The 24,180-nt window shown below is 43.8% G+C and overlaps 1 protein-coding gene across 11 annotated transcripts in view; it reads left to right on the top strand.

The window, feature by feature from the left end:
• LOC112646125 (general transcription factor II-I repeat domain-containing protein 2) overlaps nt 1-24,180 on the top strand; it is a 66,768-nt gene that overhangs the window by 20,913 nt on the left and 21,675 nt on the right. For 8 of the 11 annotated variants that reach the window (XR_004816969.2, XR_004816968.2, XR_007411096.1 and 5 more), the window contains exons 2-9: nt 1,789-1,892; nt 12,299-12,437; nt 14,800-14,919; nt 17,859-18,042; nt 18,217-18,245; nt 19,706-19,760; nt 20,085-20,128; nt 24,024-24,101. Coding sequence is in view for 8 of the 11 variants with exons in the window: in XM_025425750.3 (XP_025281535.1) it covers nt 1,794-1,892; nt 12,299-12,437; nt 14,800-14,919; nt 17,859-18,042; nt 18,217-18,245; nt 19,706-19,760; nt 20,085-20,128; nt 24,024-24,101 (748 nt within the window). In the remaining 3 variants the exon portion in view is untranslated. Of the gene's footprint in view, nt 1-1,785; nt 1,893-2,993; nt 3,225-11,750; nt 11,881-12,298; nt 12,438-14,799; nt 14,920-17,858; nt 18,043-18,216; nt 18,246-19,705; nt 19,761-20,084; nt 20,129-24,023; nt 24,102-24,180 lie in introns of those variants that run through there. The other 3 variants (XM_025425756.3, XM_049111051.1, XM_025425753.3) reach the window with 3 other exon arrangements.

Raw genomic sequence — 24,180 nt, forward strand, 5'->3', positions numbered from 1 at the left:
TGAGCTTCCAACTCTTGATCTCACCTCAGGTCATGATCTTGGGGTCATGGGTTCATGCCCAGCATGGAGCCTACTTTAAATAATAATAACAAAAGGGGAAAAAAAACGTTCAAATTGAAGAATGTGTATTTATCTGTTTGTGGCCATGTCATGCTTGCTATGAAGTCCCATTCTCTCACATTCATTTCATAATAGGGAGACCAACTTATAAAATTTTTTAATCAAAGCAATTTGCATTGTAATGACTCTGCTAGGCTATGGTCTTTCTCAGGAAGAGTATAAATCTAATTAAGGCATCCTCAAGTGTTTTCAGAGAATTGAGATAGTGGCATTTTTTTAGACTCTCTTTTCAGGCTGCTCTACTAGCACGTTGGCTAGGGTATGCTGTGGTTTAAAGTACCGCCTGGTGGCGGTGGATTACAGAAGCAAGGATTTATTTCTTGCTTCATTAAAGGACTATTGTGAGCTGGCTGTAGTGTCTATGCCATGGTTTCTTCAACCACAGTTGATGGAACTGTCCCGTAGGGAATAGTGGTGGTGATTTTACAGAGAAACAGGGAGTGTTGCAAAGCCTCTGCCTGAAAGTGATGTCACTCCCTTGATGTCACTGCCCAAGGCAAGGCACATGGCCACATAGCATTCAGGTGGGCAAGGAATCAAAGCACTGAGAGAGAAACATTTGTGAGTCTTTTTTTTTTTTTTTTAAGATTTTATTTATTTTCTCATGGGAGACACAGAGAGAGAGGCAGAGACACAGGCAGAGGGAGAAGCAGGCTCCCTGCCCAGAACCTGACGTGAGACTCGATCCCAGGACCCTGGGATCACGACCTGACTTGAAGGCAGATGCTCAACCGCTAAGCCACCCAGGCACCCCCTTTGTGAATATCTCTGAATAACCTTATACAACCACCATACTTCACTCCCTTAGATCCATCTTTAGGCTTCATCTGAGTATCCGGGTTATCTGTTAATTTTTCTTTTGCTTACAAATATAATTAAGCCAGCCACTTTGGGGCCATGACATAGCTGGCAGCATTTCTTTTGCATTCTCTATTTCTAAAAATCCTTTCTATGGTGCTGGAGAAATTTTTCTAAAGACATTTTGGGATGTTACATTGATTTAGACTTTGGAGGAATTTAGAGTGAGCTTTTATACCAGAGAAATCCTACTGGGAAAAGGAAGTTGGGATTGTCTCTTCTCACCTTTAGCATACTTCTCACTTCTCTCTTTTGTACTTGGGAATTGGAATTTAGTGTCAGGCACTCCTGTGTGGGGTCTGATGGAACATCATCAGATCAGTGTTCCCCTCCTCAACCAGGAGGTGGTTAATTGTGCTTTTCCAGCAAACAACCAGAATTTATTTTATGAGGAGACAATGTCTAGGTTTGATGGAAAACATGCTTCATGAGAATTAGCATTACTTACCAGAGATCTTGGGAAGAGACTTTATCTTTTTTTTTTAATTATTTATTTGAGAGAGAGTGTGTGAGTGAGAGAGAGAGCATGAGCAGAGGGTGGGGCAGAGGGAGAAGCAGACTCCCCACTGAGCAGGGAGCCTGATGTGGGACTTGACCCTGGGACCCTACAGTCATGACCTGCCTGAGCTGAAGGCAGACACTTAACCAGCTGAACCACCCAGGCACCCCAAACCACTTTATGTCTTTAGTTTCTTTACCTGTAAAGGGAGGTTGGAAGTGGGTTATCAGTGAGGACCTTGCAGCTCTAAACATGTGCTTGGAGGACACTGGATTTCTACCGCTCACTTTCTTATTACTTCTCTTGGACAGGGATCATGGCCCAAGTGGCAGTGTCTGCCCTACCTATGGAAAACGAGGAGTCCTCGGAGAGCAGGATGGTGGTGACATTCCTTGTGTCTGCTCTGGAATCCATGGTGAGGTGGTCTGCAGTTCTATAAAAATGTCCCCTAGTGGGATCACTGTCGAAATAACAGCTGGGCCACACTTCACTGTCCCTGTCTGTGTAACTATATTCTTCTTCATAGAGGTTGCGGGCTCATCAGGTAATCTTTAAAAAAAGGCACTTCTTACGTTATGGATGTAATTATATCAATGTGAGCTTTCCAGATTGGAAAATTTAACAAGGATGTCTCTGTTTCCTTGAGAATGGTTTTGCTGTAAATGCGGAGGTAAGCTAATAGTCCATTTATATGCCTCTATTTAGCTCCACCATGTAAAATGGATCTTGTGGGTGAAAACTTGGTGAGAAATGTACATGACCTCAAGGTATCTGATCACAGAATACTTATTGATTAGAAAGGGAAATCAGAGACATCTGGGTGGCTCAGTGGTTGAGCATCTGCCTTTGGCTCGATGGTGATCCCAGGGTCCTGTGAGTTGAGTCCCACATTGGGCTCCCTGCAGGGAGCCTGCTTTTCCCACTGCCTGTATCTCTGCCTCTCTTTCTGTGTCTCTCATGAATAAATAAATAAAAATCTTAAAAAAAAAAAGAAAGGAAGGGAAGATCAACACCTTTATAAAAGGGACAAGTGTGAGAGACGCCCCCTTAATCAAGTGATCAGAGTGGCCATCAGCAGTAATGGGACAGACCAGTATCATGTGCCTCCTGATGGGATGCTCGGGAAGGGGCTTCGCCCTTGCTGTGACATTCCTGCCAAAAACACCTGACCTGAATCTAATGGGGAAATACCAGACAAAGCCAAATTAAGGGATGTTCTACAAAATAACTGGGGTGGACTTTTTTTTTTTTTTTAAGATTTTATCTATTTTTTTTAAAGATTTTATTTATTTATTCATGAGAGACAGAGAGAGAGAGACAGAGACAGACAGAGACAGAGATACAGGCAGAGGAAGAAGCAGGCTCCATGCAGGGAGCCATGTGGGACTCGATCCCGGTCTCCAGGATCAGGCCCCGGGCTGAAGGCGGCACTAAACCACTGAGCCACTCAGGCTGCCCTCTATTTATTATTTTTGAGAGAGAACAAGAGAAAGTGTGAGTGGAGGGGCAGACAGAGGGAGAGGAACAAGCAGACTCCCTGCTGAGCCGAGAGCCGACGTGGGGCTGGATCCCATGAACCTGAGATCATGACCTGCGCCAAAACCAAGAGTCAAAACCTGAGCTCAACGCACTGAGCCACCCAGGCTGCCCCTTGGGCTGAACTTCGAGTAAATGTCAACTGCAGGAGACACAAAAGACTGGAGAACCATTCCAGATGGAAACACAAAAGACTGAAGAGCTCACTCAGGTAGAAACTGTGACCCTGGATTGGATCCTTGACCAGAAAAAATAAACAAATTGATCCATTTTTCTCTTTCTTTAAAGAAGATTATTGGGTTAATTGACCATATACCACACACACATAGCTCCCTCTCACATACATGTGTGTGTATGTACATATGCGCACACAGATACACATGGCCCTACACCCATCATATTTATTTATTTGTTTGTTTGTTTGTTTATTTAATCTTTACAAAAGATTTTATCCATTTATTTGAGACAGAGAGCAAAGCCAGCGGTGGGGTCACGGAGGGGCAGAGGGAAAAGTAGGCTTCTCACTGAACGGAGAGACCCATGTGAGGCTCGATCCTAGGACCTTGGAATCATCTGAGCCAAAAGCAGACACCCAACTAATTGAGCCACCCAGGTGCCCCTAAACCCATCATATTTAAACCATAGAAAACCAGGGATAATAAAAATAAAACAAAAACAAACAAACAAAAAAAAGAAAACCAGGGATGCCTGGGTGGCTCAGTGGTTAAGTGTCTGCCTTCAGCTCAGGGCATGATCCTGGATTCCCGGGATCAAGCCCTGCATTGGGCTCCTTGCATGGAGCCTGCTTCTCCTCCCTCTGCCTGTGTCTCAACCTCTCTCTGTATGTCTCTCATGAATAAATAAATAAAATCTTAAAAAAAAAAAAAAGGAAACCAAATGTAAAGAGAAATCTTGAAAGCGTCCCAGGGGTAACTGAATAATGGCCCTTAGAGATGTCCCTATCCTCACCCTGGTACCTGTGAATGTTCTTATTTGGCAAAGGGAACTTTACAGATGTGATTAAGTTAAGAATCTTGAGATATGGAAATTATCAAAGATTATCTGAGAGTAGATAAAACTGTTTTTAAAAAACACCTTGGAGGGCAGACCCAGTGGCGCACAGCGGTTTAGCGCCACCTTCAGCCCAGGACGTGATCCTGGAGACCCGGGATCGAGTTCCGCGTCGGGCTCTCTGCATGGAGCCTGCTTCTCCCTCTGCCTGTGTCTCTGCCTCTCTCACTGTGTGTCTCTATGAATAAAATAAAATAAAAAATTAAAAAAATTTTTAAAAACACCTTGGAATAAATTTTCAAAGAAAATATCAGGATCTATTTGAAGAGAGAACTAGAAACATTTTACCAAAGAATTGACCACATTCCTTCATATGACAGATATTCATGAAGTGCCTTGCATATCTAGATGGGTCTTTAGGCCTTGGGGCCACAAGCCTTGAAAAGACAGATAAGGTCCTGCCCATATGATCTCATGTTCTATCTAGGGAGACAGACAATAAACAAATTCTATGTGGATATGTTCATATCAGTAAATATAATAAGTATTATAAAGAAAAGGAGGGGGGAGCCTGGGTGGCTCAGTTGGTTGAGTGTTTGCCTTCAGCTTGGGTCATGATCCCAGGGTCCTGGGATAGAGCCCTGTGTCGAGCTCTCCGCTCAGCGGGGAGTCTGCTTCTCTGTCTGCTCCTACTCCTATTCATGCTCTCTTTCCCTCTCTCTGTCTCTCTCAGATAAAATTTTTAAAACATAAAGAAAAGAAGGGTCAGGAAACAGATATGGAGCAAGAACAGGTGGTTATGACAGGGTGGTCTAGGAGAGATTCTCTGGGTAGTTGCCTTTTCTGCAAAGATGTGGATGAAGGGAATAAGTAGGCCAGGCCCGTATCCAGGAGCAGAGTATTCAGTGAGAACAGATTGTGCAAAGACCCTGAGGTGGGAACAAGTGTGGTATTTTCTTCCATGTATTTATTTTTAAAGATTTTATTTTAGGGCCAGAGAGAGAGAGCATAGATGGGGAAGAGGGCCAGAGGGAGAAGAAGAGGGAGAGAGAGAGAAGAATCTCAAGCAGACTCCATGCTGAGCATGGAGCCTGGCTCAGGGCTCGATCTCATGCCCCCGAGATCATGACCTGAGCCAAAATCAAGAGTCAGATGCTTAAGCAGCTGAGCCCTCCAGGTGTGGTATTTTCAAGGAGCATCAAAAAGTCCAGTAACGGGATCCCTGGGTGGCTCAGCGATTTAGCGCCTGCCTTCGGCCCAGGGCGTGATCCTGGAGTCCCAGGATCAAGTCCCACGTCAGGCTCCCTGCATGAAGCCTGCCTCTTCCTCTGCCTGTGTCTCTGCCTCTCTCTCTCTGTGTGTCTCTGTCATGAATAAATAAATAAAATCTTAAAAAAAAAAAAAAAGTTCAGTAACATTGAAGCAGGGGGAGAAAAGGAAAAGGGGGCAGAGGTGAGCTTCAAGAGGTACCAGGTAGCTAAATCACGGAGTGCTCTGGGCCTTTCTCCTCAGTGTGGTGGGAAGATTTGGAAGGTTCTGAGGGAAGGAGTCATGTGGGGGAGTGGTGCTTGTATGAGCAGTCAGTTAACATGGAATAAGACTGGAATGCCGGGACACCAGTTAGTGGGCTAGTAGGCTGTGGTTCAGACAGGAGAGTTTGGTGGCATGGACTAGGCTGGGAATGGTGGGAAGAAGTGATGCTTCTAGAATGATCTGTAGAGTTGACAGTATTTAGCAACAGATTGGATGTGAGTTGTGAGGTTTTCTTGGGGGAAAATCAAGAGGGTTTTTTTTTTTTTTTTTTGCGGTAAAATATACAGATACAGATCACAAAATTTACCATTTTAACCACTTTAACCAGTTCAGAGGCATTAACTGCATCCACTTGTCATGCAGCCACCACTACCATCCTTCTCCAGAGCTTTTTCATCCTCTTCAACCGAAAATCTGTACTCCTTGAACAAAATTGTTCCCCTTACGCCCTTCCCCCAACCCCCTGAGAACCAAGAAGTTTTGGTTTTTTATTTTTGTTTTTGTTTTTTTAAGATTTTGTTTTTAAGTAATCTCTACCCTCAATGTGGGACTTGAACTCACAACCCCAAGATCAAGAGCCTCATGCTCCTACCAACTGAGTCAGATAGGTGCCCCTGGTTTTTTATACATTTTTATTTAGGAATACTTTAAGGGGATGCCTGGGTGGCTCAGTGGTTGAGCGTCTGCCTTTGGCTTAGGGCGTGATCCTGGAGTCCTGGGATGGAGTCCCACATCAGGTTCCCTGCATGGAGCCTGTTTTTCTCTCTGCCTATATCTCTGCCTCTCTCTGTGTGTCTCTCGTGAATAAATAAATAAATTTTTTTAAAAAGAATACTTTAAGGATTTACAGAAAAGTTGCAGATTTGCAGGGAGCTCCCATATGCTCCTCACCCATCACTTATGTAAACTACGGCACATTTATCCAAATCAATAGATAGTATTGGTACATCACTACTAGCCAGCTCCAGAATTTCCTCCATTTTCATCAGCAATTTTTAAAAAATTTTTGATTTTAAAATTTTTAAAATTTTAAAATAAAAAAATTTGATTTGGGGCTCAAACTCACAGCATGGGGCTCAAACTCACAACCCCAAGATCAAGAGTCACATGCTCCACCAATTGAGCCAGCTGGGTGCCCCAGATTTCATCTGCATTTTGACTGAGATCTTTTCTCTGTCCCCGGAGCCTCTTGTGGCATCACACCACTTTCAATCATCAGGTCTCCTTAGGCACCTCTGGTCTGTGATAGCTTCTTAGTCCTCCCTGGTTTTTTATGACCTTGATGGCCTTGAAGAGTACTGGTAGGTATTTTATCAAATCTGTTAGTTTGGGTTTCACTGAGACTCTGCCTTCTGTTTGGACTGGGGTTTTGGAAAGACCATGGAGGTGAGATGCTCCCATTCATACATTGTATCAGGGGCGCATGACGCCAATGGGACCTGTCACTGATGAGGCCTACCTGGGTGACTGGGTCAGGGTGGTGCCATGGTTAGTCTTATGTGTCAGCTCAACTGGGCCACGGGATGCCCGCACATCTGGTTAAACATTATTTCTGGGGGTGTCTGTGAGGGTATTTCAGGAAGAGATTAGCACTTGAATTGGTGGACAGAGCAAAGAAGACAGCGCTCCCCACTGTAGGTGGGTGTCCCCCAGCCTGTGGAGGGCCAGAATAGAACAGAGTCAGAGGAAAGGTTGAGTCCCCTCTGCCCAAGTGCTTGCTGGGGACATCCATCTTCTGCTCTTACACTCCTGATCCTGGGGCCTTCAGACTCAGAGTAGAATCCACACCATCAGTTTTCCTCTCTCAGACTTTTGAACTACACCACTAGCTCTTCTGCAGCCCCAGCTTGCTGACAGCCCATCATGGGACTTGTCAGCCTCCATAATCACATGAGCTAATTCCTCATGAGGAACCTCATATTGGAGAGAAAGAGAGAGAGAGAGAGAGAGAGACTTTTATTAGTTCTGCTTCTCTGGAAAACCCTAACACAAATAGTGGTTGTCATGTTTCTTTGTCATCCAGTTACTATTTTTCCCCTCTATGTCCTGTTCTTGGGAAACCGGTCACAAAGACCAGCCTACAAATAATGATCCTCAGTTTTCATAATGGGAAGGTGACAAGACGTCTCTCACAGTTCTGGTGGGAGTGTGAGCCCCTCTGAAATGCTACTTGTAATATGCTTTAAGAATCTTAAAAGAGGGGATGCCTGCGTGGCTCAGTGGTTGGGCATCTGCCTTCAGCTCAGGGCGTGATCACAGGGTCCTGGGATCAAGTCCCACCTCAGGCTCCTTGCAGCGAGCCTACTTCTCCCTCTGCCTATGTCTCTGCCTCTTTCTGTGTGTCTATCATGAATAATAAACAAAATCTTTAAAAGAAAAAGAAGCTTAAAAAAAGAACCTTTAAAAAGGGATGCTTGGGTGGCTCAGCAGGTGATCCCAGGGTCCTGGGATCGAGCCCCACATTGAGTTCAGTGAGGAATCTGCTTCTCCCTCTCCCTCTGCCCCCTCCACAATTTGTGCTCTCTCTTTCTCTCAAATGAATAAATAAAATCTTAAAAAAAAGTTTAAATAATTTACACCTTTTGACTCAGCTGTATGAATCCATCCTGCAGAAATAATCACACATGGACAGAAATGATTACATTCTTGACATTTATTGTAGTGTGATTTGTAATAGTAAAAAAACTTTTCAGTAGTGTTGTGGTTAAGCTACAGCATATACATAGGAAAGAATATTGTGTATTCATTCAGAAATCATGTTGTTCAGAACTTATCAATGCTCAAAAACAATGAAGAGCAAATAAAGCAGAATGGCATCCTATAGAGAGTAGTGCAATCCAGTTTTGTTTGTAAAAATTATGTGTGTGTGTGTGTATGTGTGTTTCAAAGTGTGACTCATGTGTAATTCTGTGCAGTGGGATTACCAGTTATTTCTTCTGTGTGCTTTTCTGTATCTGCTAAAATTTTTATAATATACATGTATTTTTTAAAGATTTTATTTATTTATTTGAGAGAGAGAGAGAGAGAGAGAGAGAGAGAGAGGCAGAGACACAGGCAGAGGGAGACGCAGGCTCCATGCAGGGAGTCCGATGTGGGACTTGATCCTGGGGTTCCAGGATCACACTCTGGGCTGAAGGCAAGCACCAAACCGTTGAGCCACCCAGGAATCCCCTACATATTTTATTTTTACTTATTCATTTGTAAAGATTTATTTATTTGAAAGACAGAGTGCAGGAGGAAGGGGCAGAGAGAGAGGGAGAGAGAGTCTTCAAGCAGACTCCCCACTGAGTGAGGAGCCCGACGCAGGGCTGGATCCCACGACTCTGAGATCATGAGCTGAGCCAAAACCAAGAGTTAGCCCCTTAACCAACTGACCCTTAACCCAGCTGCCCTTATTTATTTTTCTTAGTCAGCTGCATGTTCAGTGTGGTGGGGCTTGAACTCACAACCTTGAGATTGAGTCCCATGCTCTACCAACTAAGCTCTACCAATATGCACCCCTGTAACACAGATATTTTATAATGAGGAAAAAAACCCGCCTTTGGAAAGATCCTTTCTACCAACAATGACCTAAGTAAGGCTAAACATTAGTGACTTCACCTGATACTTCAGATTCTATAAGGTTCTATACTTCAGATGGATGAGGTGCTGAATTTTTGGTTCGTTTGATAGAAATACAGAGAGATTTGCCATGAAGCTAATGAAGCTTAACCTTCCTTCTCCCCTCTCACGCTGGCCCCTCCCCTAGTCATGGGAAAGCCCCGGCAGTGCGTGTTTGTGCAATTTGCTAAATAAGATATTTTAACCACAATGGTTAAGGTTTCTGCATCCTACTCTTTCTCGCCACCATAGCCCCTGTATCCGTTTGTGATTGACACTATCACAAGTTCCCCAAATGTAGTGCTTTTAAACAACACACACTTACTATAAGACAGTTCTAGAGGTCAAGGGCTGAAATCAAGGAATTACCGGGGCTGCATTCCTTCTGGAGGCTCCCAGGGAGAATCTGTACCTTACTTTTCCAGCTTCTAGAGGCCACCCACTTTCTTCAACTACCGGCCCCTTTCAGCAAGGGCATCGCTCTGCCCTCTGGTTCTGTTGTCACCCCTCCTCTTTTGCCTCCCTCTGTACCTTGTCAAGACCTTTGGTGATTCCATGGGCCCACTTAATAGTCCAAGAAAATCTGCCACTGTCAAGATACAAAAAATAATCACATCCACAAAGTCCCTTCTGCTACATAAGGTAATATGTTCATTCACAAGCTCTGGAGATTAGGACATGGACACCTTGGTGGGGGGGCGATTATTCTGTCTCCTGTGATCCCCTGTGTCAGGCAGTACTGGAGTGGACACAGGTACCTTTGGGGCTTCAAAGGGGAAGCTCAGTTGGGGATACATTTAGTTTAGTGTTATTATGTGGCTTGCTGTTATTTCTATGTAGGGGTAAGTTATTGCTAGACACCCTAGTGTGAGCATGGTTTCTGGGAATATTCTTATGGTTCATTGTGTCAACTAACCCAGTAATAGGACACAAAGGGATCTGAGGTCACAGTGCTATGAACATGTACTCATCTCCAGAAGTAGGTGGGTAGTCAAGGAGAAACAGGTTTTAAATATACAGAGTCAGGGGCGCCTGGGCGACTCAGTCTGTTGAGCATCTGTCTTCAGCTCAGGTCATGATCCCAGGGTCCTGTGATCGAGTCCTGCATCAGGCTCCCTGCTTCTCCCTTTCCCTCTGCTTGTGCTCTGTCAAATAAATACATAAAATCTCTCTCTCTCTTTTTTTTTTTTAATGTACAGAGCCAGAAACTAGTCTGTGGGAAATTCTTCCAATCAGTAAACAGGTAAATTGTAAATAGAGAACCTGTTTGTCAAAACAGAAGTTCTCTCTGGTCGACTCACCAAAGTAGCATATGCACTTATAAATACACTACACGTTCTTTGAAATCTTTGGAAGGATCTACACAAAGTAAATATCACAGATTTCTTGTCTATCAGGAATTATGCTATATATAACAGGAAGTGTGTCTTATGCATGAATTTTTATTTTCTGCATCCTTACATCAATAATAAAAACGTAATCAACCAGATTAGGGGAAACATTAAGTTATCTCTTTGTTCTCACTATAGAAAATATTTTTTTTTCACTATAGAAAATATTTTAAAATTGTTGTCATAGGAAGAGGCAAAGAGTCTGTAGCCAAAAATATAGGGGAAAGAGGCATGTAGAAGAGGCAGGTCAGCTGGTAAAGAAACTGCACCCAATTCTGACAAGCAACAAACAATTTTTTGACACCAACTGGGTGTCCTGCAATTTGACTCAATTCTGACTCTATGCGGAGAGAGATCCCACAGGTTAAGGGCTCAAACCTACAAGGCCTGCCTGCACTTCAGATGCTAATTAACATCAAGTCAAGATTGTCATCTGTGCTTCTGACCTATGGCTATAGGTTGGAAGTTCTAAAGACCCCGCCCTCCTTGGGTTTGATTCATTCACTAGAGCAGCTTGCAGAACTCAGAGAAACATTTTACTTACTGGATCACTTTTTTTTTTTTTAAGATTTTATTTATTTTATTTATTTATTCAGGATAGACATAGAAAGAGAGAGAGAGAGGGGCAGAAACACAGGCGGAAGGAGAAGCAGGTTCCATGCCGGGAGCCCTCGATCCCAGGGCTCCAAGATCACGCCCTGGGCCAAAGGCAGGCGCCAAGCCACTGAGCCACCCAGGGATCCCCCACTTTTTTTTTTAAAGATTTTATTTATTTATCTATGAGAGAGAGAGAGAGAGAGGCAGAGACATAGGCAGATGTGGGGCTCGATCCTGGAACCCCGGGATTATGCCCTGAGCCAAAGGCAGGCGCTCAACCGCTGAACCACTCAGATGTCCTGATAAAAGACCCCTTTATTGCTCTCTTAGGAAATTCCAAGGGAAAAAAAAAAAAAAAAAAGGAAATTCCAAGGCTTTTAGGAGCTCTGTGCCAGGAACAGTGAATGAAGACCACTGTTTTATAAATCACAATATCATAGGTCAGTAAAAATATTAATTTAGTGTTAATAAGTTAATAAAATAGGTTTTTCTCTGGGTTTTATGATGTTTATGGTATTTGCTTGGTGGATTTGTTTTGTTTCTTTTGGGGATTTTTCTCATTCTATTTTTTTTAAAGATTTTATTTATTTATTCATGAGAGACAGAGAGAGAGGCAGAGACACAGGCAGAAGGAGAAGCAGGCTCCATGCAGGGAACCCGACGTGGGACTCTATACCGGGACTCTGGGATCACGCCCTGAGCCAAAGGCAGATGTTCAACCGCTGAGCCACCCAGGTGCCCCTTGTATTTCTTTTAAATTAAGTAATCTCTGTGTCCACCATGGGGCTCGAATTCACAATCACAATATCAAGTCACATGCTCTACTGACTGAGCCAGCCAGCACCCCTGTGTTCTTTTAAAAAAAAAAAAAAATTATTCATTCATTCATTCATTCATTCATTCATTCATGAGAGACACACAGAGAGAGAGAGAGGCAGAGACACAGGCAGAGAAAGAAGCAGGCTCCATGCAGGGAGCCTAGCATGGGACTCTATTCCGGTCTCCAGGATCAGGCCCTGGGCTGAAGGCAGTGCTAAACCACTGAGTTACTCGGGCTGCCCCCTGTGTTCTTTTCTTAAAACAGACCTCTCAGGCTCTACAAAATCTGGATCTGCCATGGTATATAATACTTTATTCTTTGTTTCTATTTCAGTGTAAAGAGCTGGCCAAGTCCAAGGCAGAAGTGGCCTGCATCGCAATGTATGAGACAGATGTGTTTGTTGTTGGAACCGAGAAAGGACGTGCTTTTGTCAATGCCAGGATGGATTTACAGAAGGATTTTGCAAAATACTGTAGGTGTTAACAGCTTTATCCTTTGTTTTCATACCTCTTAAAATCTTTACAGGGAAGACTTATGTAATATTTTCTAAGGTGTCCTGAGCATTATCTTAAAAATGGCTCTGATACGTCTCTTTTGACTTGACATACCAGTGAATAGCTGCCTAACACTGATGAGTCCAAGAAACAGGGTCAGTGTACTTTGTACTGTGTCCTCAGCAGCACCTTGGTTTTGTAAAATAAATTTAAGAAACATAGAGTAAGTTATCTTTCATTCCTTTTATAAACCCACATTTTAAAAAATTCTGGGGCACCTGGGTAGCTCAGTCAGTTGAGCTTGTGACTCTTGGTTTCGGCTGGGGTCTTGATTTCAGGGTTGTGAGATTGTGCACCGATTTGGGCTCCACACATGGGATGGAGTCTGCTCGAGATTCTTCCTCTCTCCCTTCTACCCTCCCCCCCTGCTCTTATGTGCCCACTCACTATCTCAAATAAATAAATAAAATCTTTAAGAAAATTCTTATTTTACTCAATTCCAAAGGAAAGCAAAAAAACTCAGGACTTGTTAGGTATTGCTCTGAGTTAATAACCATTTTCCCTTTTATCACTGTGGGATCTTCAGAGCTCTAAATGTGTTATGAGTGGCGAGGAGCACTAGTGAACACATGTGGCCATATGTGATGGAAACTAGTCTAGGGTGTTAAAACCTACACCTTGTATAGTGATGATCTCTACCATGGTAGGTCATCTACTAAATATTGAGTTAGCATCATAGTATTTTCTGGAACCAAGAAAGAGGAAAAGAAACCACAAAGGTTTATCAGAGGATGTAATGTGAATGTGAGTGTGGAAGAAGAGAGGATAGATGTAGATATAGATATTTCCAAGAGTTGTCAGAGGGAATGTGGGCATAAATACATATCTATATATGTCAAAATCATATATGTATGTATGTGTATACACACACACACACACACACACACACATATATATATGTGCAAGGAGAAAGGAATTGATTAATGCAGATTGGTTTCCAAGCCCAAGATTAGGGTCTCCACTCTCAGGAAGATAGATTCAAATATGAAACAATCTTTAAATAGTACAGTGAATGTATAACTGATGAACAGGAAGGGTATTCTCAATTCATTGTCAGCTGCCAATTGGATTTTTCAAAGATTTATTTATTTATTTAAGAGAGAGCATGAGCTGGGGGAGGGGTAGAAAGAGAGGGAGAAGCAGACTCCTCACTAATAAGGAGCCTGACACAGGACTCAGTCTCACGACCATTAGATTATGACCTGAGCTGAAACCAAGAGTCAGACATCTAACCAACTGAGCTACCCAGGTGCCCCACCGGTTGAATTTCTAATCATTGACATTTAATTACAGATTTTTTTCAAGTTTCACAGTTGGCATGCTGGTTTTTCAGATATAGGGCTATGTGTACTTTCCATTTCTTCTGGTGCCTATTTCAGTAAACTTCATTTTCAAGTTCATTTTTAACTAGTTGATTTCATTAAGTTGTTGAATTTGGTGGCAAAAAGTGGTTTATAATATTTGCTTTGTAATTTTAATGTCTGTATGTATGTCTCTACTTTTGTTCCATGGTGAAGGTCTTCCCATAACATGACTGTTACTTTCAGACTATAGAGCAAATGATATTTCTGTTATCATTTCCTTTGAGTTACTACTATTCCCTGTGTGTCGAATTATTTATAGTTCTTTATCAGTAGATTCATTTCAGAGGTGATCACTGTTATATATACCAGAAATACATTCTTTGTGCTTTTTTTTTCTTTTGAGAGAGAGAGAGTGCATGCACAGAGGAGCGGAAGAGAAAAGAAGTAGAGGGAAGGGGCAGAGGGAAAGAGAGAGAATCTTGAGCAGTCTCCACACTCAATAAGGAGCTCAGTGAGGGGCTTGATCTTACAACCCTGAGATTGTGACCTAAGCTGAAATGAAGAGTTGAATTCTTAACTGACTGAGCCACCCAGGCACCCCCAATTTTTTTAAGATTTTGTTTTGTAAGTAATCTCTACACCCAATGTGGGACTTGAACTTACAACCCTGAGATTGAGAATTGCATGCTTTACAGACTGAGCCAGCCAAGGGCTCTATCTTTGTGGGTTTTTTAAATTAGAAGATCTTGTTTTAAGGAGCACCTGGATGGCTCAGTTGGAAGAACATATGACAATCTCAAGGCTGTGTGTTCAAACCCCACGTTGGAGGTAGAGATTACTTGAAAAAAAAATCATGTTTTATGTCTATTCATCCCCTCTCCCCTTTTTATCTTTGCACTACCAGAAGCATAGACATTCAGGGAGTATATGAGACAGGTGTTTGGATACTGACGCTGTACCTATCACTCATTTACAGGTATTGCTGAGGGGGTGCACGAGGCCAAACCCCCTTGCCCTACAAACAGGATGCAGATCGATTCAGGAGAAACGGAAATACTCAGAAAAGCAGTCGAGGACTATTTCTGCTTTTGTTATGGTAAAGTTCACATCAAGCATTAATTATGAATAATTCACCAAGAATCAGGACAGTGTTACAGATCACCTTATTGGCATGACTACTTAGATGCCTCTTGAAGTTTAAAACTCCACATGCTCCTTAAGTGAAGAGCCAGTTCTTTAGTACGGAGCAAGTCTTACAGAACACATCCTGATCTCATCTGGTCCGTGGAAACCTCTGACTGATCAGACTTCATTCTTCATTCTTTACTCCCATGCTAGGGAACCCCCACTGCAGGGCCAATGTAATTACAGTTGACTCTTGAACAATGCACAGGTTAGGGGCACCAACCCCTGGCACATTGGAAAGTCTGCATCTAACCTTTGGACCCCTTGCCCCCGCCAGAACTTACCTACTAAGAGCCTACTGCTAACTGGAAGCTTTACTGGTAACAGAAATAGTCAACACATATTTTGCATGTTCTGTGTATTATACAATGTATTCCTACAATAAAATAAGCTAGAAAAAAGAAAATGTTATTAAGAAGATAGTAGGGAGGGGTACCTGAATGGCTCAGTCGGTTAAGCATCTGCCTTCAGCTCAGGGCTCTCTGCTCAGTGGGGAGTGTGCTTCTCCCTCTCCTCCCTGCTCATGCTCTCTCACTGGTGCTCTCTCTCTCTCAAATAGATAAATAAAATCTTGAAAAAAAAAAAAGAAAAAAGAAAATCGTAAGGAGGGTGTGCTGGGTAACTCAGTTGGTTAGGCATCTGACTTGAGTTTGGCTCCGGTCATGATCTCAGGGTTATGAGATCAAGCTCTGTATTGGGCTCCATGCTCAATGTGCAATCTGCTTGAGATTCTCCCTCTCCTTCTGTGCCCCCTCTTAAAGCAAATAATAAATAAATAAATAAATAAATAAATAAATAAATATCTGAAAGAAGAAAAAAAAATCACAAGTTTGGGCACCAACGTCACTGGCGTTGGCCTCTCCACCTACTCATGTCTTTCACGGGGATTAAGATAAAGTTTTTTTTATTAATTTATTTTTTTAAAAGATTTTATTTATTCATTCATGAGAGACACAGGAAGAGAGAGAGAGAGGCAGAGACACAGGCAGAGGGAGAAGCAGGCTCCATGCAGGGAGCCCAACATGGGACTCAATCCCGGGACTCCAGGATCACGCTCTGGGCCCAAGGCAGGGCTAAACCGCTGAGCCCCCCAGGGATCCCTAAATTAATTTATTTACTGTAATCTCTACACACCCAATGTGGGGCTCACACTCACTACCCCAAGGTCAAGAGTCGCAGGCTCTTCTGACTGAGCCAGCCAGGTGCCCCAGGATGGGGATTTTTTTAAATACAAACACAGTATTTTATTTTATTTTATTTTATTTATTTTATTTTTAAAAAGAGTTTGTTTGTTTATTTATTTATTTATTTATTTATTTATTTATTTGAGAGAGAGAGAGAGAGAGAGTACAAGCAAGGAGAGGGTAGGCAGAGGGAGAGGGAGAAGCAGGCTCCCCGTTGAGCAGGGACCTGATGCAGGACTCGATCCCACGACCCCGGGATCATAACCTGAGCTGAAGGCAGATGCTCAACCACCAAGCCACCCAGGCACCCTCATCCTACACAGTATTTTAAAAAGCTAGGTAACTGGGATACCTGGGTGGCTCAGTGGTTGAGTGTCTGCCTTCAGCTCAGGTCATGATCCCGGGGTCCTGGGCTTGAGTCCCACATTGGGCTCCCTGGAGGAAGCTTGCTTCTCCCTCTGCCTATGTATCTGCTTCTCTCTCTATGTCTCTCATGAATAAATAAATAAAATAAGGCTAGGTAACCAAGGAGCACCTGGCTGGCTCAGTCAAAAGAGCCTATGACTCTTGATCTCAGAGTTGTGAGTTCAAGCCCCACATTGGGGGTAAAGATTACTTAAAAATAAAATCTTTGGGGATCCTTGGGTGGCTCAGCGGTTCGGCCTAGGGTGTGATCCTGGAATCCTGGGATCGAGTCCTGCATCAGGCTCCCTGCGGGGAGCCTGCTTGTCTCTCTGCCTGTGTCTCTGCCTCTCTTTTTCTCTTGAATAAATAAATAAATAAATCTTAAAAAAATAAAATAAAATCTTTTTTAAAAAGGGTAGTGACCAAATAACTATACAAGTGTTATACTTAGTTGTGATATCGGTACCTTCCTTTCACATATTTATGGGGCCTGTAGGGCCCTGTGAGCGTTTGACTGGGGAGGACCTCGAACATAGGGGATCTTGAGGTCTCCGGTACACTTCTCGGAGAGAAACAGGCCTCCTTTACCTGGGAGCCGGTCAGCCAATGCGGGAAGGCTGACATGGCCCCAAGATTGCGATGTGAGGCCACATTGACTCTGTAGTTTCTCCACAGGCAAGTTGGCCTGACTTGTGCAGAGTGACACAGGGACGTAAGGACATTAAGCATCGGCTAGGGGTGCTCATCCTCTGCTGACAACGGCCTGAGTAACCATGGGTGCTCTGCAGCCCTGGGTGCACCACCTGCAACAGAATGGAGAAAAAGACCTGTTATTTCCTCTCTCTTATGTGAAGATGTAAAGTAAAATGTTTTATAAGTTTTTCCTCTGGCCCTTTGGGAATTTTATTAACTTGGGTTGTAAGGAATAGGGGGCCCTTCAGCTTTTACTGTTGCTTCAAAGCCAAGTGTCACCACCTGTATTTCTTTTTTTTTTTTTTTTAAGATTCTATTTATTTATTCATGAGAGACACACAAAGAGAGGCAGAGACATAGGCAGAGGGAGAAGCAGGATCCCTGTTGGGAGCTGGATGTGGGAGTCAATCCCAGGACCCTGGGATCATGCCCTGAACCAAAGGCAGACACTCAACCACTGAGCCACTCAGGTGCCCACCACCTGTGTTTCTTTACTGCACCAAACAAAACCAATTGGTTTTGGCTCATCTTCATTCCACCTGAAGGCATCTCACCTCACCTCTTCTAGGTAAAGCCTTGGGGACGACAGCAATGGTGCCTATTCCGTATGAGAAGATTCTGAGAGACCCAGCAGCTCTGGTTGTGCAGGGGCTTCCAGAAGGAGTGGCCTTTCAACACCCTGAGAACTATGGTCTCACCACCCTGAAATGGATCTTGGAGAACAAAGCTGGGATTTCATTCATCATAAACAGGTGGCAGGCTCTATCCCCCTCGTGACGGCTAGTTCTTTTGAGGGAGGATAAACTGACAGCTGAATTTCAATTTGTTAATTAAGTCCCATTCAGCACTTAGAAGTTGGTTATTCAGATTTTTAATCTGTCTTCCTTGTGTGTTCATGTTGGGTAACAGTATTGGTTTTCTTGCAGACCTTTCCTAGGTCCAGCGAATCAGCTAGGTAAGTGACACTTCTCATACCCAATGCTTGCCCTCAGCTGCTAAGCCAGTTCTGCTTTCCTTCATTAAAATGCAAGTTTGGCACATTCTAGAACTTGTATATTCCTTGCCTTCTCTCCATGGAGGAAGCACCCTCTGACACTCCAGGGTGGAGGGGGTCATGCTGCTTTCATGGGTATGGAACTCAGGGAAGGACGCACCTTAACAAGAGCTGAGACCTGGGTTTTTGCTCCCAGATCTCCATCCTCCCCAGTCCAATGCTCACAGCTTGCTCAAACCAGCAAGCTTCCACAGCCAAACCATGGAGGGGGGTAAGGCCTACCTTCTCCTGGAGTACAGGAGCAAGAGGATGCTGGGTCACTTCGTGGTCTTTGACCAGCAGCCACCAGCCAAGCATTATTGGGATTGGAGGTGGGTGTAGGAAGTATGATCATTCCCGTGCTCATGAGACTCTAGAAGGAATGAGATTGTCCAACAGAGAAGCAGGGGTGACCCATGGTCTTCTCAGAATGGCTGGTGGTAATTGCCTTGGGTCCTGGGAAGGGGTTAGGCCTGTGATCAGAAGAGCTGCTTGGAGGATGAGGCTCTCAGGCTAAGCAGGATATCAACTTGCTGGTTCATGGGAAGCCCCTCCCACGTGCTTAGGCATAAAAAACTGTGGGTGGGTGTTGGAGGCCAGACTTAAGAACTCACACCCCTTCATCATCTCCTTAACTTATGATGAAGGGACCAAAAAATAATAATTCTGCCAAAAGCATTTAGAGATCCACCTCTGCCCACTTCTTATTTTCTCAGATTATTATTCTGGAACATAGTTGGAAATGGTGGGCTGTAGCTATCCTTGAAAGACCAGGTCTAAGAGGGTACTATTGCTGAGACTACATATAGGTACAGAAACAAAATGCCTAGGGGAGGGTTCATAAGGTGCACCACACGCCGGGGTATGCAGAGTGACATGATGTCATCCCGAGCCTGAACTATTCACAAAGCCCATTTCCAGAGCAATTGTGAGTTTCTAGAATTCCCTAGCTCCTGTTAAAGGAGGGACCTGAGGGGCGGCAGGTGAGTAGGTGACCTGTATTTTCATTATAGAACAATACTAACATCTTTCACTGACTCAGTTCTTAGGCTCACCAGGCACCATTCTGAGCACTCTGCATGGATTCATTGATCCTCACCCAACCACCATTTTCAGATGAGGAAACTGAGGCCCAGGAAGGTGTAGTAACTTGCATGGGGTTGCTCTGGCCCCAGTCCATTCTGGCTCTGGCTCAGGCTCATGCACGTGGCCCCAAGACATGAGGGCCGGTTTGAGTTTGGCCTCTGCTCAGTACTATTATGTGTAGGCCTGGAGCTAGAGTTCTGTTCTCTCTACATTTGCTTTCACCTTATGTGCCTCTGAATGTTGTCATTTTCAAGGTGCGGAATGAGGCTAGCATGTGTCTTTTTACTCCTGCACAGGTGAGCCAGTGGTGGTCACAGATGCTAAGAGATCAGTGACATTGCCAAGTGAAAGGTAAGGGAAATAAAAAAAATCTACAGGTAACCCCGAAGTGTCAGTTTTTAGACCATGGAAAGCTTCCCTTGTTTTGTTAGATATTCTTTATTCGAAAGGCTGTCTGGGATTTTAAGACTATGTTCCACTGACACCTTTGATTGTATTAGAAATTACTAAGAAAGGTAATGTCAAATTAACTAGTTAGTTTCACATTCAGCTGGATGGTGGGAAGGGGAGCTAGGATGGCATAGAGATGGGGGGATTTGAGTACACTGTGTCCAGATGCCTGTGGTTTCCTCTCACCCCACCTGGCTTGTCCTAACAAGGGTTCTCTTCTTTCAGCTGTGGCACCATCAGTGTGAAAACTGAACCCATGGAAGATTCAGGTATGTACACTGATGCTTTTAGAATCAAATATTGAGCAGGTTATCACTTGACAACTCCTTTTGTTTTACTTTTAAAAAATAAGACTTTCAGTAAAGTAGGAAGGGGAGGTGCTTCCTCAATTCGATTTAAAAAAATAAAAAAATAAAAAATAAAAAAAAAAAGTCTACAGGGACACCTGGGTGGTCAGCAGTTGAGCCTCTGCCTTCGGCTCAGGGCATGATCCCAGGATCTGGGATCAAGTCCCATATTGGGCTCCCTGCAAGAATCCTACTTCTCCCTCTGCCTGTGTCTCTGCCTCTCTCTGTGTCTCTCATGAATAAATAAAGAAATCTTTAAAAAATTAATTAACTAATTTAAAAAATTTAAAAATCTACAAAAAGCCATAGCTAACATCACAATTAGTGGTGAGAAACTAGAACCTTTCAGGGGTTCCTAGGTGGCTCAGTTGATTGAGCTTCCAACTTTTGATTTCAGCTCAGGTCATGATCCCAGGGTCATGAGACTGAGCCCTATATCAGGCTCTGTGCTAAGCATGGAGCCTACTTGAGATTCTCTTTCCCTCTGCCCCTCCCCCACTCTCTCTCAATAAATGAGTGAGTAAGTAAGTAAGTAAGTAAATAAATAAATAAATAAATAAATAAATAAAATCTTAAACCTAGATCCTTTCTCATTGAGATCAGGAATGAGGCAAGGATATCCCCTTCTCCTACTCCCTTCCAGCATCATACTGAAAGTTGTAGCTAATACAATAAGACAAGAAGGGAAAAGGGAAATAAAGGGCACACAAATTGAGAATGATGAACTATAACTGCCTTCATTCACAGATGACAGGATTATCTATATAGAAAAGCCCGAAGAATTGACCACTACAAGAGGTGGTGGTGAGTAGGGCTTTATCCCAGCCTCTACCCCCTACTCCTTAAAGGAAGGAAAATGGCATTAATTACAAGGAAAATGTTAAAAGGTTAAAAAAATATTTTTTTAAGATGCAAATGCTTAATCAAGGGATGGGAAAATATGGAGAGCATTAAAAGTGGAAAGGTCAGGGGGATCCCTGGGTGGCTTAGCAGTGTAGTGCCTGCCTTCGGCTCAGGGTATGATCCTGGAGACACGGGATCGAGTCCCACATCAGGCTCCCTGCATAGAGCCTGCTTCTCCCTCTGCCTGTGTCTCTGCCTCTCTCTCTTTCTCATGAATAAATAAATAAAATCTTTAAAAAATAAAAAAGTGAAAAGCCTAGAAAACCTAAAATGAGCTAAGTACATAAAACCAAAACTCAAAGTTCAAGTTGATAAAAATGAACACAGACTGGGTCACCCAGCCTGGTTGGTCAGTGGAGCAGGCAACTCTTGATCTCCAGGTTATGAGTTTGAGTCCCACACTGGGTGTTGAGTTTACTTAAAAAAGAAGAAGAAAATATATGGAAGAAGGGAAAATAGAGATTTTAGCATCACTAAGGCCATCACAGTGCGGTTCATGCTCAGCTGCCTCTTAAGGCCCTGGGGGGACCCTTGGGACACAGCTCTCCTCCTCTTTCTCATCTGTGGGTGCTCTTGTCCCTCCCATGCACATATAAACACCTGCTTAGCAGAGCTCCATCTTAAATGACAAAGTCTGAAAAATAATGGGGCTCATCCACTGTAGTTATTCTAGGTAAAACCAACACAGGTCCATGAACAGAGAAGCAAGCCACGTGTACAGTTCAGCACAGTTCGGCTCTTAGGACACGTCTTCAGTCCTGCCCAATTTGATCTTAACCTAGGGCACCTGTCAGAGCTCAAATACACTCTGTCTGTGCCTCCAAAGGTCACAGGTTATTTAAACCCCCCAAGCATGGACGGCTATCAGCTCCCCCAGCAGCCCTTTCCGGTCCCACAGTGTCCAGTCTCCTACACCACCTGCTGGGCCAGAGGGGCATTTCCCACCACCTTAAAATAGACCTCTCTCTTTTTTAAGTCCTCTCTATACCCAACATGGGGCTTGAAGTCACGACCCCCAGATCAAGTTGGCCAGGCATGCCCAGGGCTCTTTGGCTGAGGCCTCTCTTTAGAGATGTGGTTCAGCTGAAACACAGATAGGCTCCCTATTAGTGTGACTTACTTTCTTTCTTTCTTTCTTTCTTTCTTTCTTTCTTTCTTTCTTTCTTTCATTCATTCATTCATTCATTCATGATAGGCACACAGTGAGAGGGAGAGAGAGAGGCAGAGACATAGGCAGAGGGAGAAGCAGGCTCCATGCACCGGGAGCCCGACGTGGGATTCAATCCCGGGTCTCCAGGATCGCGCCCTGGGCCAAAGGCAGGCGCTAAACTGCTGCGCCACCCAGGGATCCCTCTTTTTTTTTATATATATTTTTTATTTATTTATTCATGAGAGACAGAGACATAGGCAGAGGGAGAAGCAGGCTCCATGCAAGGAGCCCAACGTGGGACTCGATCCTGGGACTCCAGGATCACGCCCGGAGCCGAAGGCAGACACTCAACTGCTGAGCCACCCAGGCGTCCCTAGTATGTACTTTCTACTGCGGATTTCATGCTGCCAATTGAAACGCTTCCAGCTACGTGCAGACTCCTGAGAGCCTTATTTCTTAAGATATTTCTGCAATACTTGCTACATAGAACAAGAGTTGAAATGGTTTTGAGTTTTTCTTTCTTCCTTTCCCATCCTCCCTTTATTAAAAAAGCACCCTGGGGATGCCTGGATAGCTCAGTCAGTTGAGGGTCTGCCTTCAGCTCAGGTCATGATCTCAGGGTCCTGGGATGGAGGCCTTCCCCTCCCTGCTCAGTGGGGAGTCTGCTTCTCCTTCTCCCTCTGCCCCTCCACCCCACTTGTGTTCTCTCATGCTCTCTCTCAATAAATAAATAAAATCTTAAAAAAAAAAAAAGGCACCCCCCAAACAAAGCAGCTTCAAACAACAATTAATCTTTCTCATAATTCCATGTGTTGGCTGGGCTGTCCCTCAGTTCTGGGCCAGCCTTGTTCCTGGGTCTGAGGCTTCTACCTGGAGAGCTAGACCTCTCTCCTCATGGTCTCACATCCTCCAGGAGGCTAGCGCAGGCTCGCTCACATGGCCACCCAATTCCAAAACAGCAGCAAGGCTGCACCAGCATCCCCAGGTCTCGGCTTGCATCCTGTTGACCAGAGTCCCATTGGCCAAAGCGAGCCACGTGACCGGGCCCAGCGTTAAAGGGTGGAGCTATAGCTTCCACTTCGAGAAAAGAATGGGAGAGACATTGCAGACAGGCATGCCCCCTGGGCTGGGAGAAGCTGTGGCTAGTTTTGTAGCTCCCTACACCTCTCCAAGATGAAAGCTTTTGGTTTTACTAACATAGTTCCCCTGGGTTTTAAAATTTTGAAATGCATTTCATTGTTGTGGGTAAATTAAGATTACAGGTGCCACCGGGTGATGTATAAAAGTATTGAATCACTATATTGTACACCAGAAACTAATACTACACTGTGTGTTAACTGGGATTTAAATAAAATTTTTAAAAATTTGTATGTGCCACCTCAGGTCCCATTACAGAAGAATATCTACTGTATTTCACATAAATGCACATGTCTATGCAGCTGTCTTGAAAGGGTACAAGTTCTCAGACTAGGAACTAGACCTTCTTCCCTTCTCTCCCTCCCTGCCTCTTTCTGTTCCTTTTTTCATCCTCTCCCTCTTTCCTTCTTTCCTTTTTTATTGACTTTATTTTGTGTCTGTTACTTATATTTTTATATGGGTAAACTATTTGCTCACAGAGTGTGAGCTCCACCTTGTTTTGTGGACCCACCACGTCACCACATTCATCAAGGCAGACCCTGGAAGTTCCAGCAGTAGCTCATCATTCTCTGCCTGTGGCTGTGGCCTACCTAACGCATGATTTTATCATTTTCATTGCATCCAAAGGCATGGCAGTGAAAGTGGCAGCTGTGTCAGTCAAGAAGGAATCAGAAGATCCTAATTACTATCTATATAATATGCAAGGTAATACTGTTTCTTAATAATTTTCTTCCCCAAAAGTTATTTGTGATGGAAAATTGTAATTAGCCCCCATCTGAAAAAC

The sequence above is a fragment of the Canis lupus genome, chromosome 6 (genome assembly GCF_003254725.2).
Source record: "Canis lupus dingo isolate Sandy chromosome 6, ASM325472v2, whole genome shotgun sequence".
NCBI lineage: Eukaryota > Metazoa > Chordata > Mammalia > Carnivora > Canidae > Canis > Canis lupus.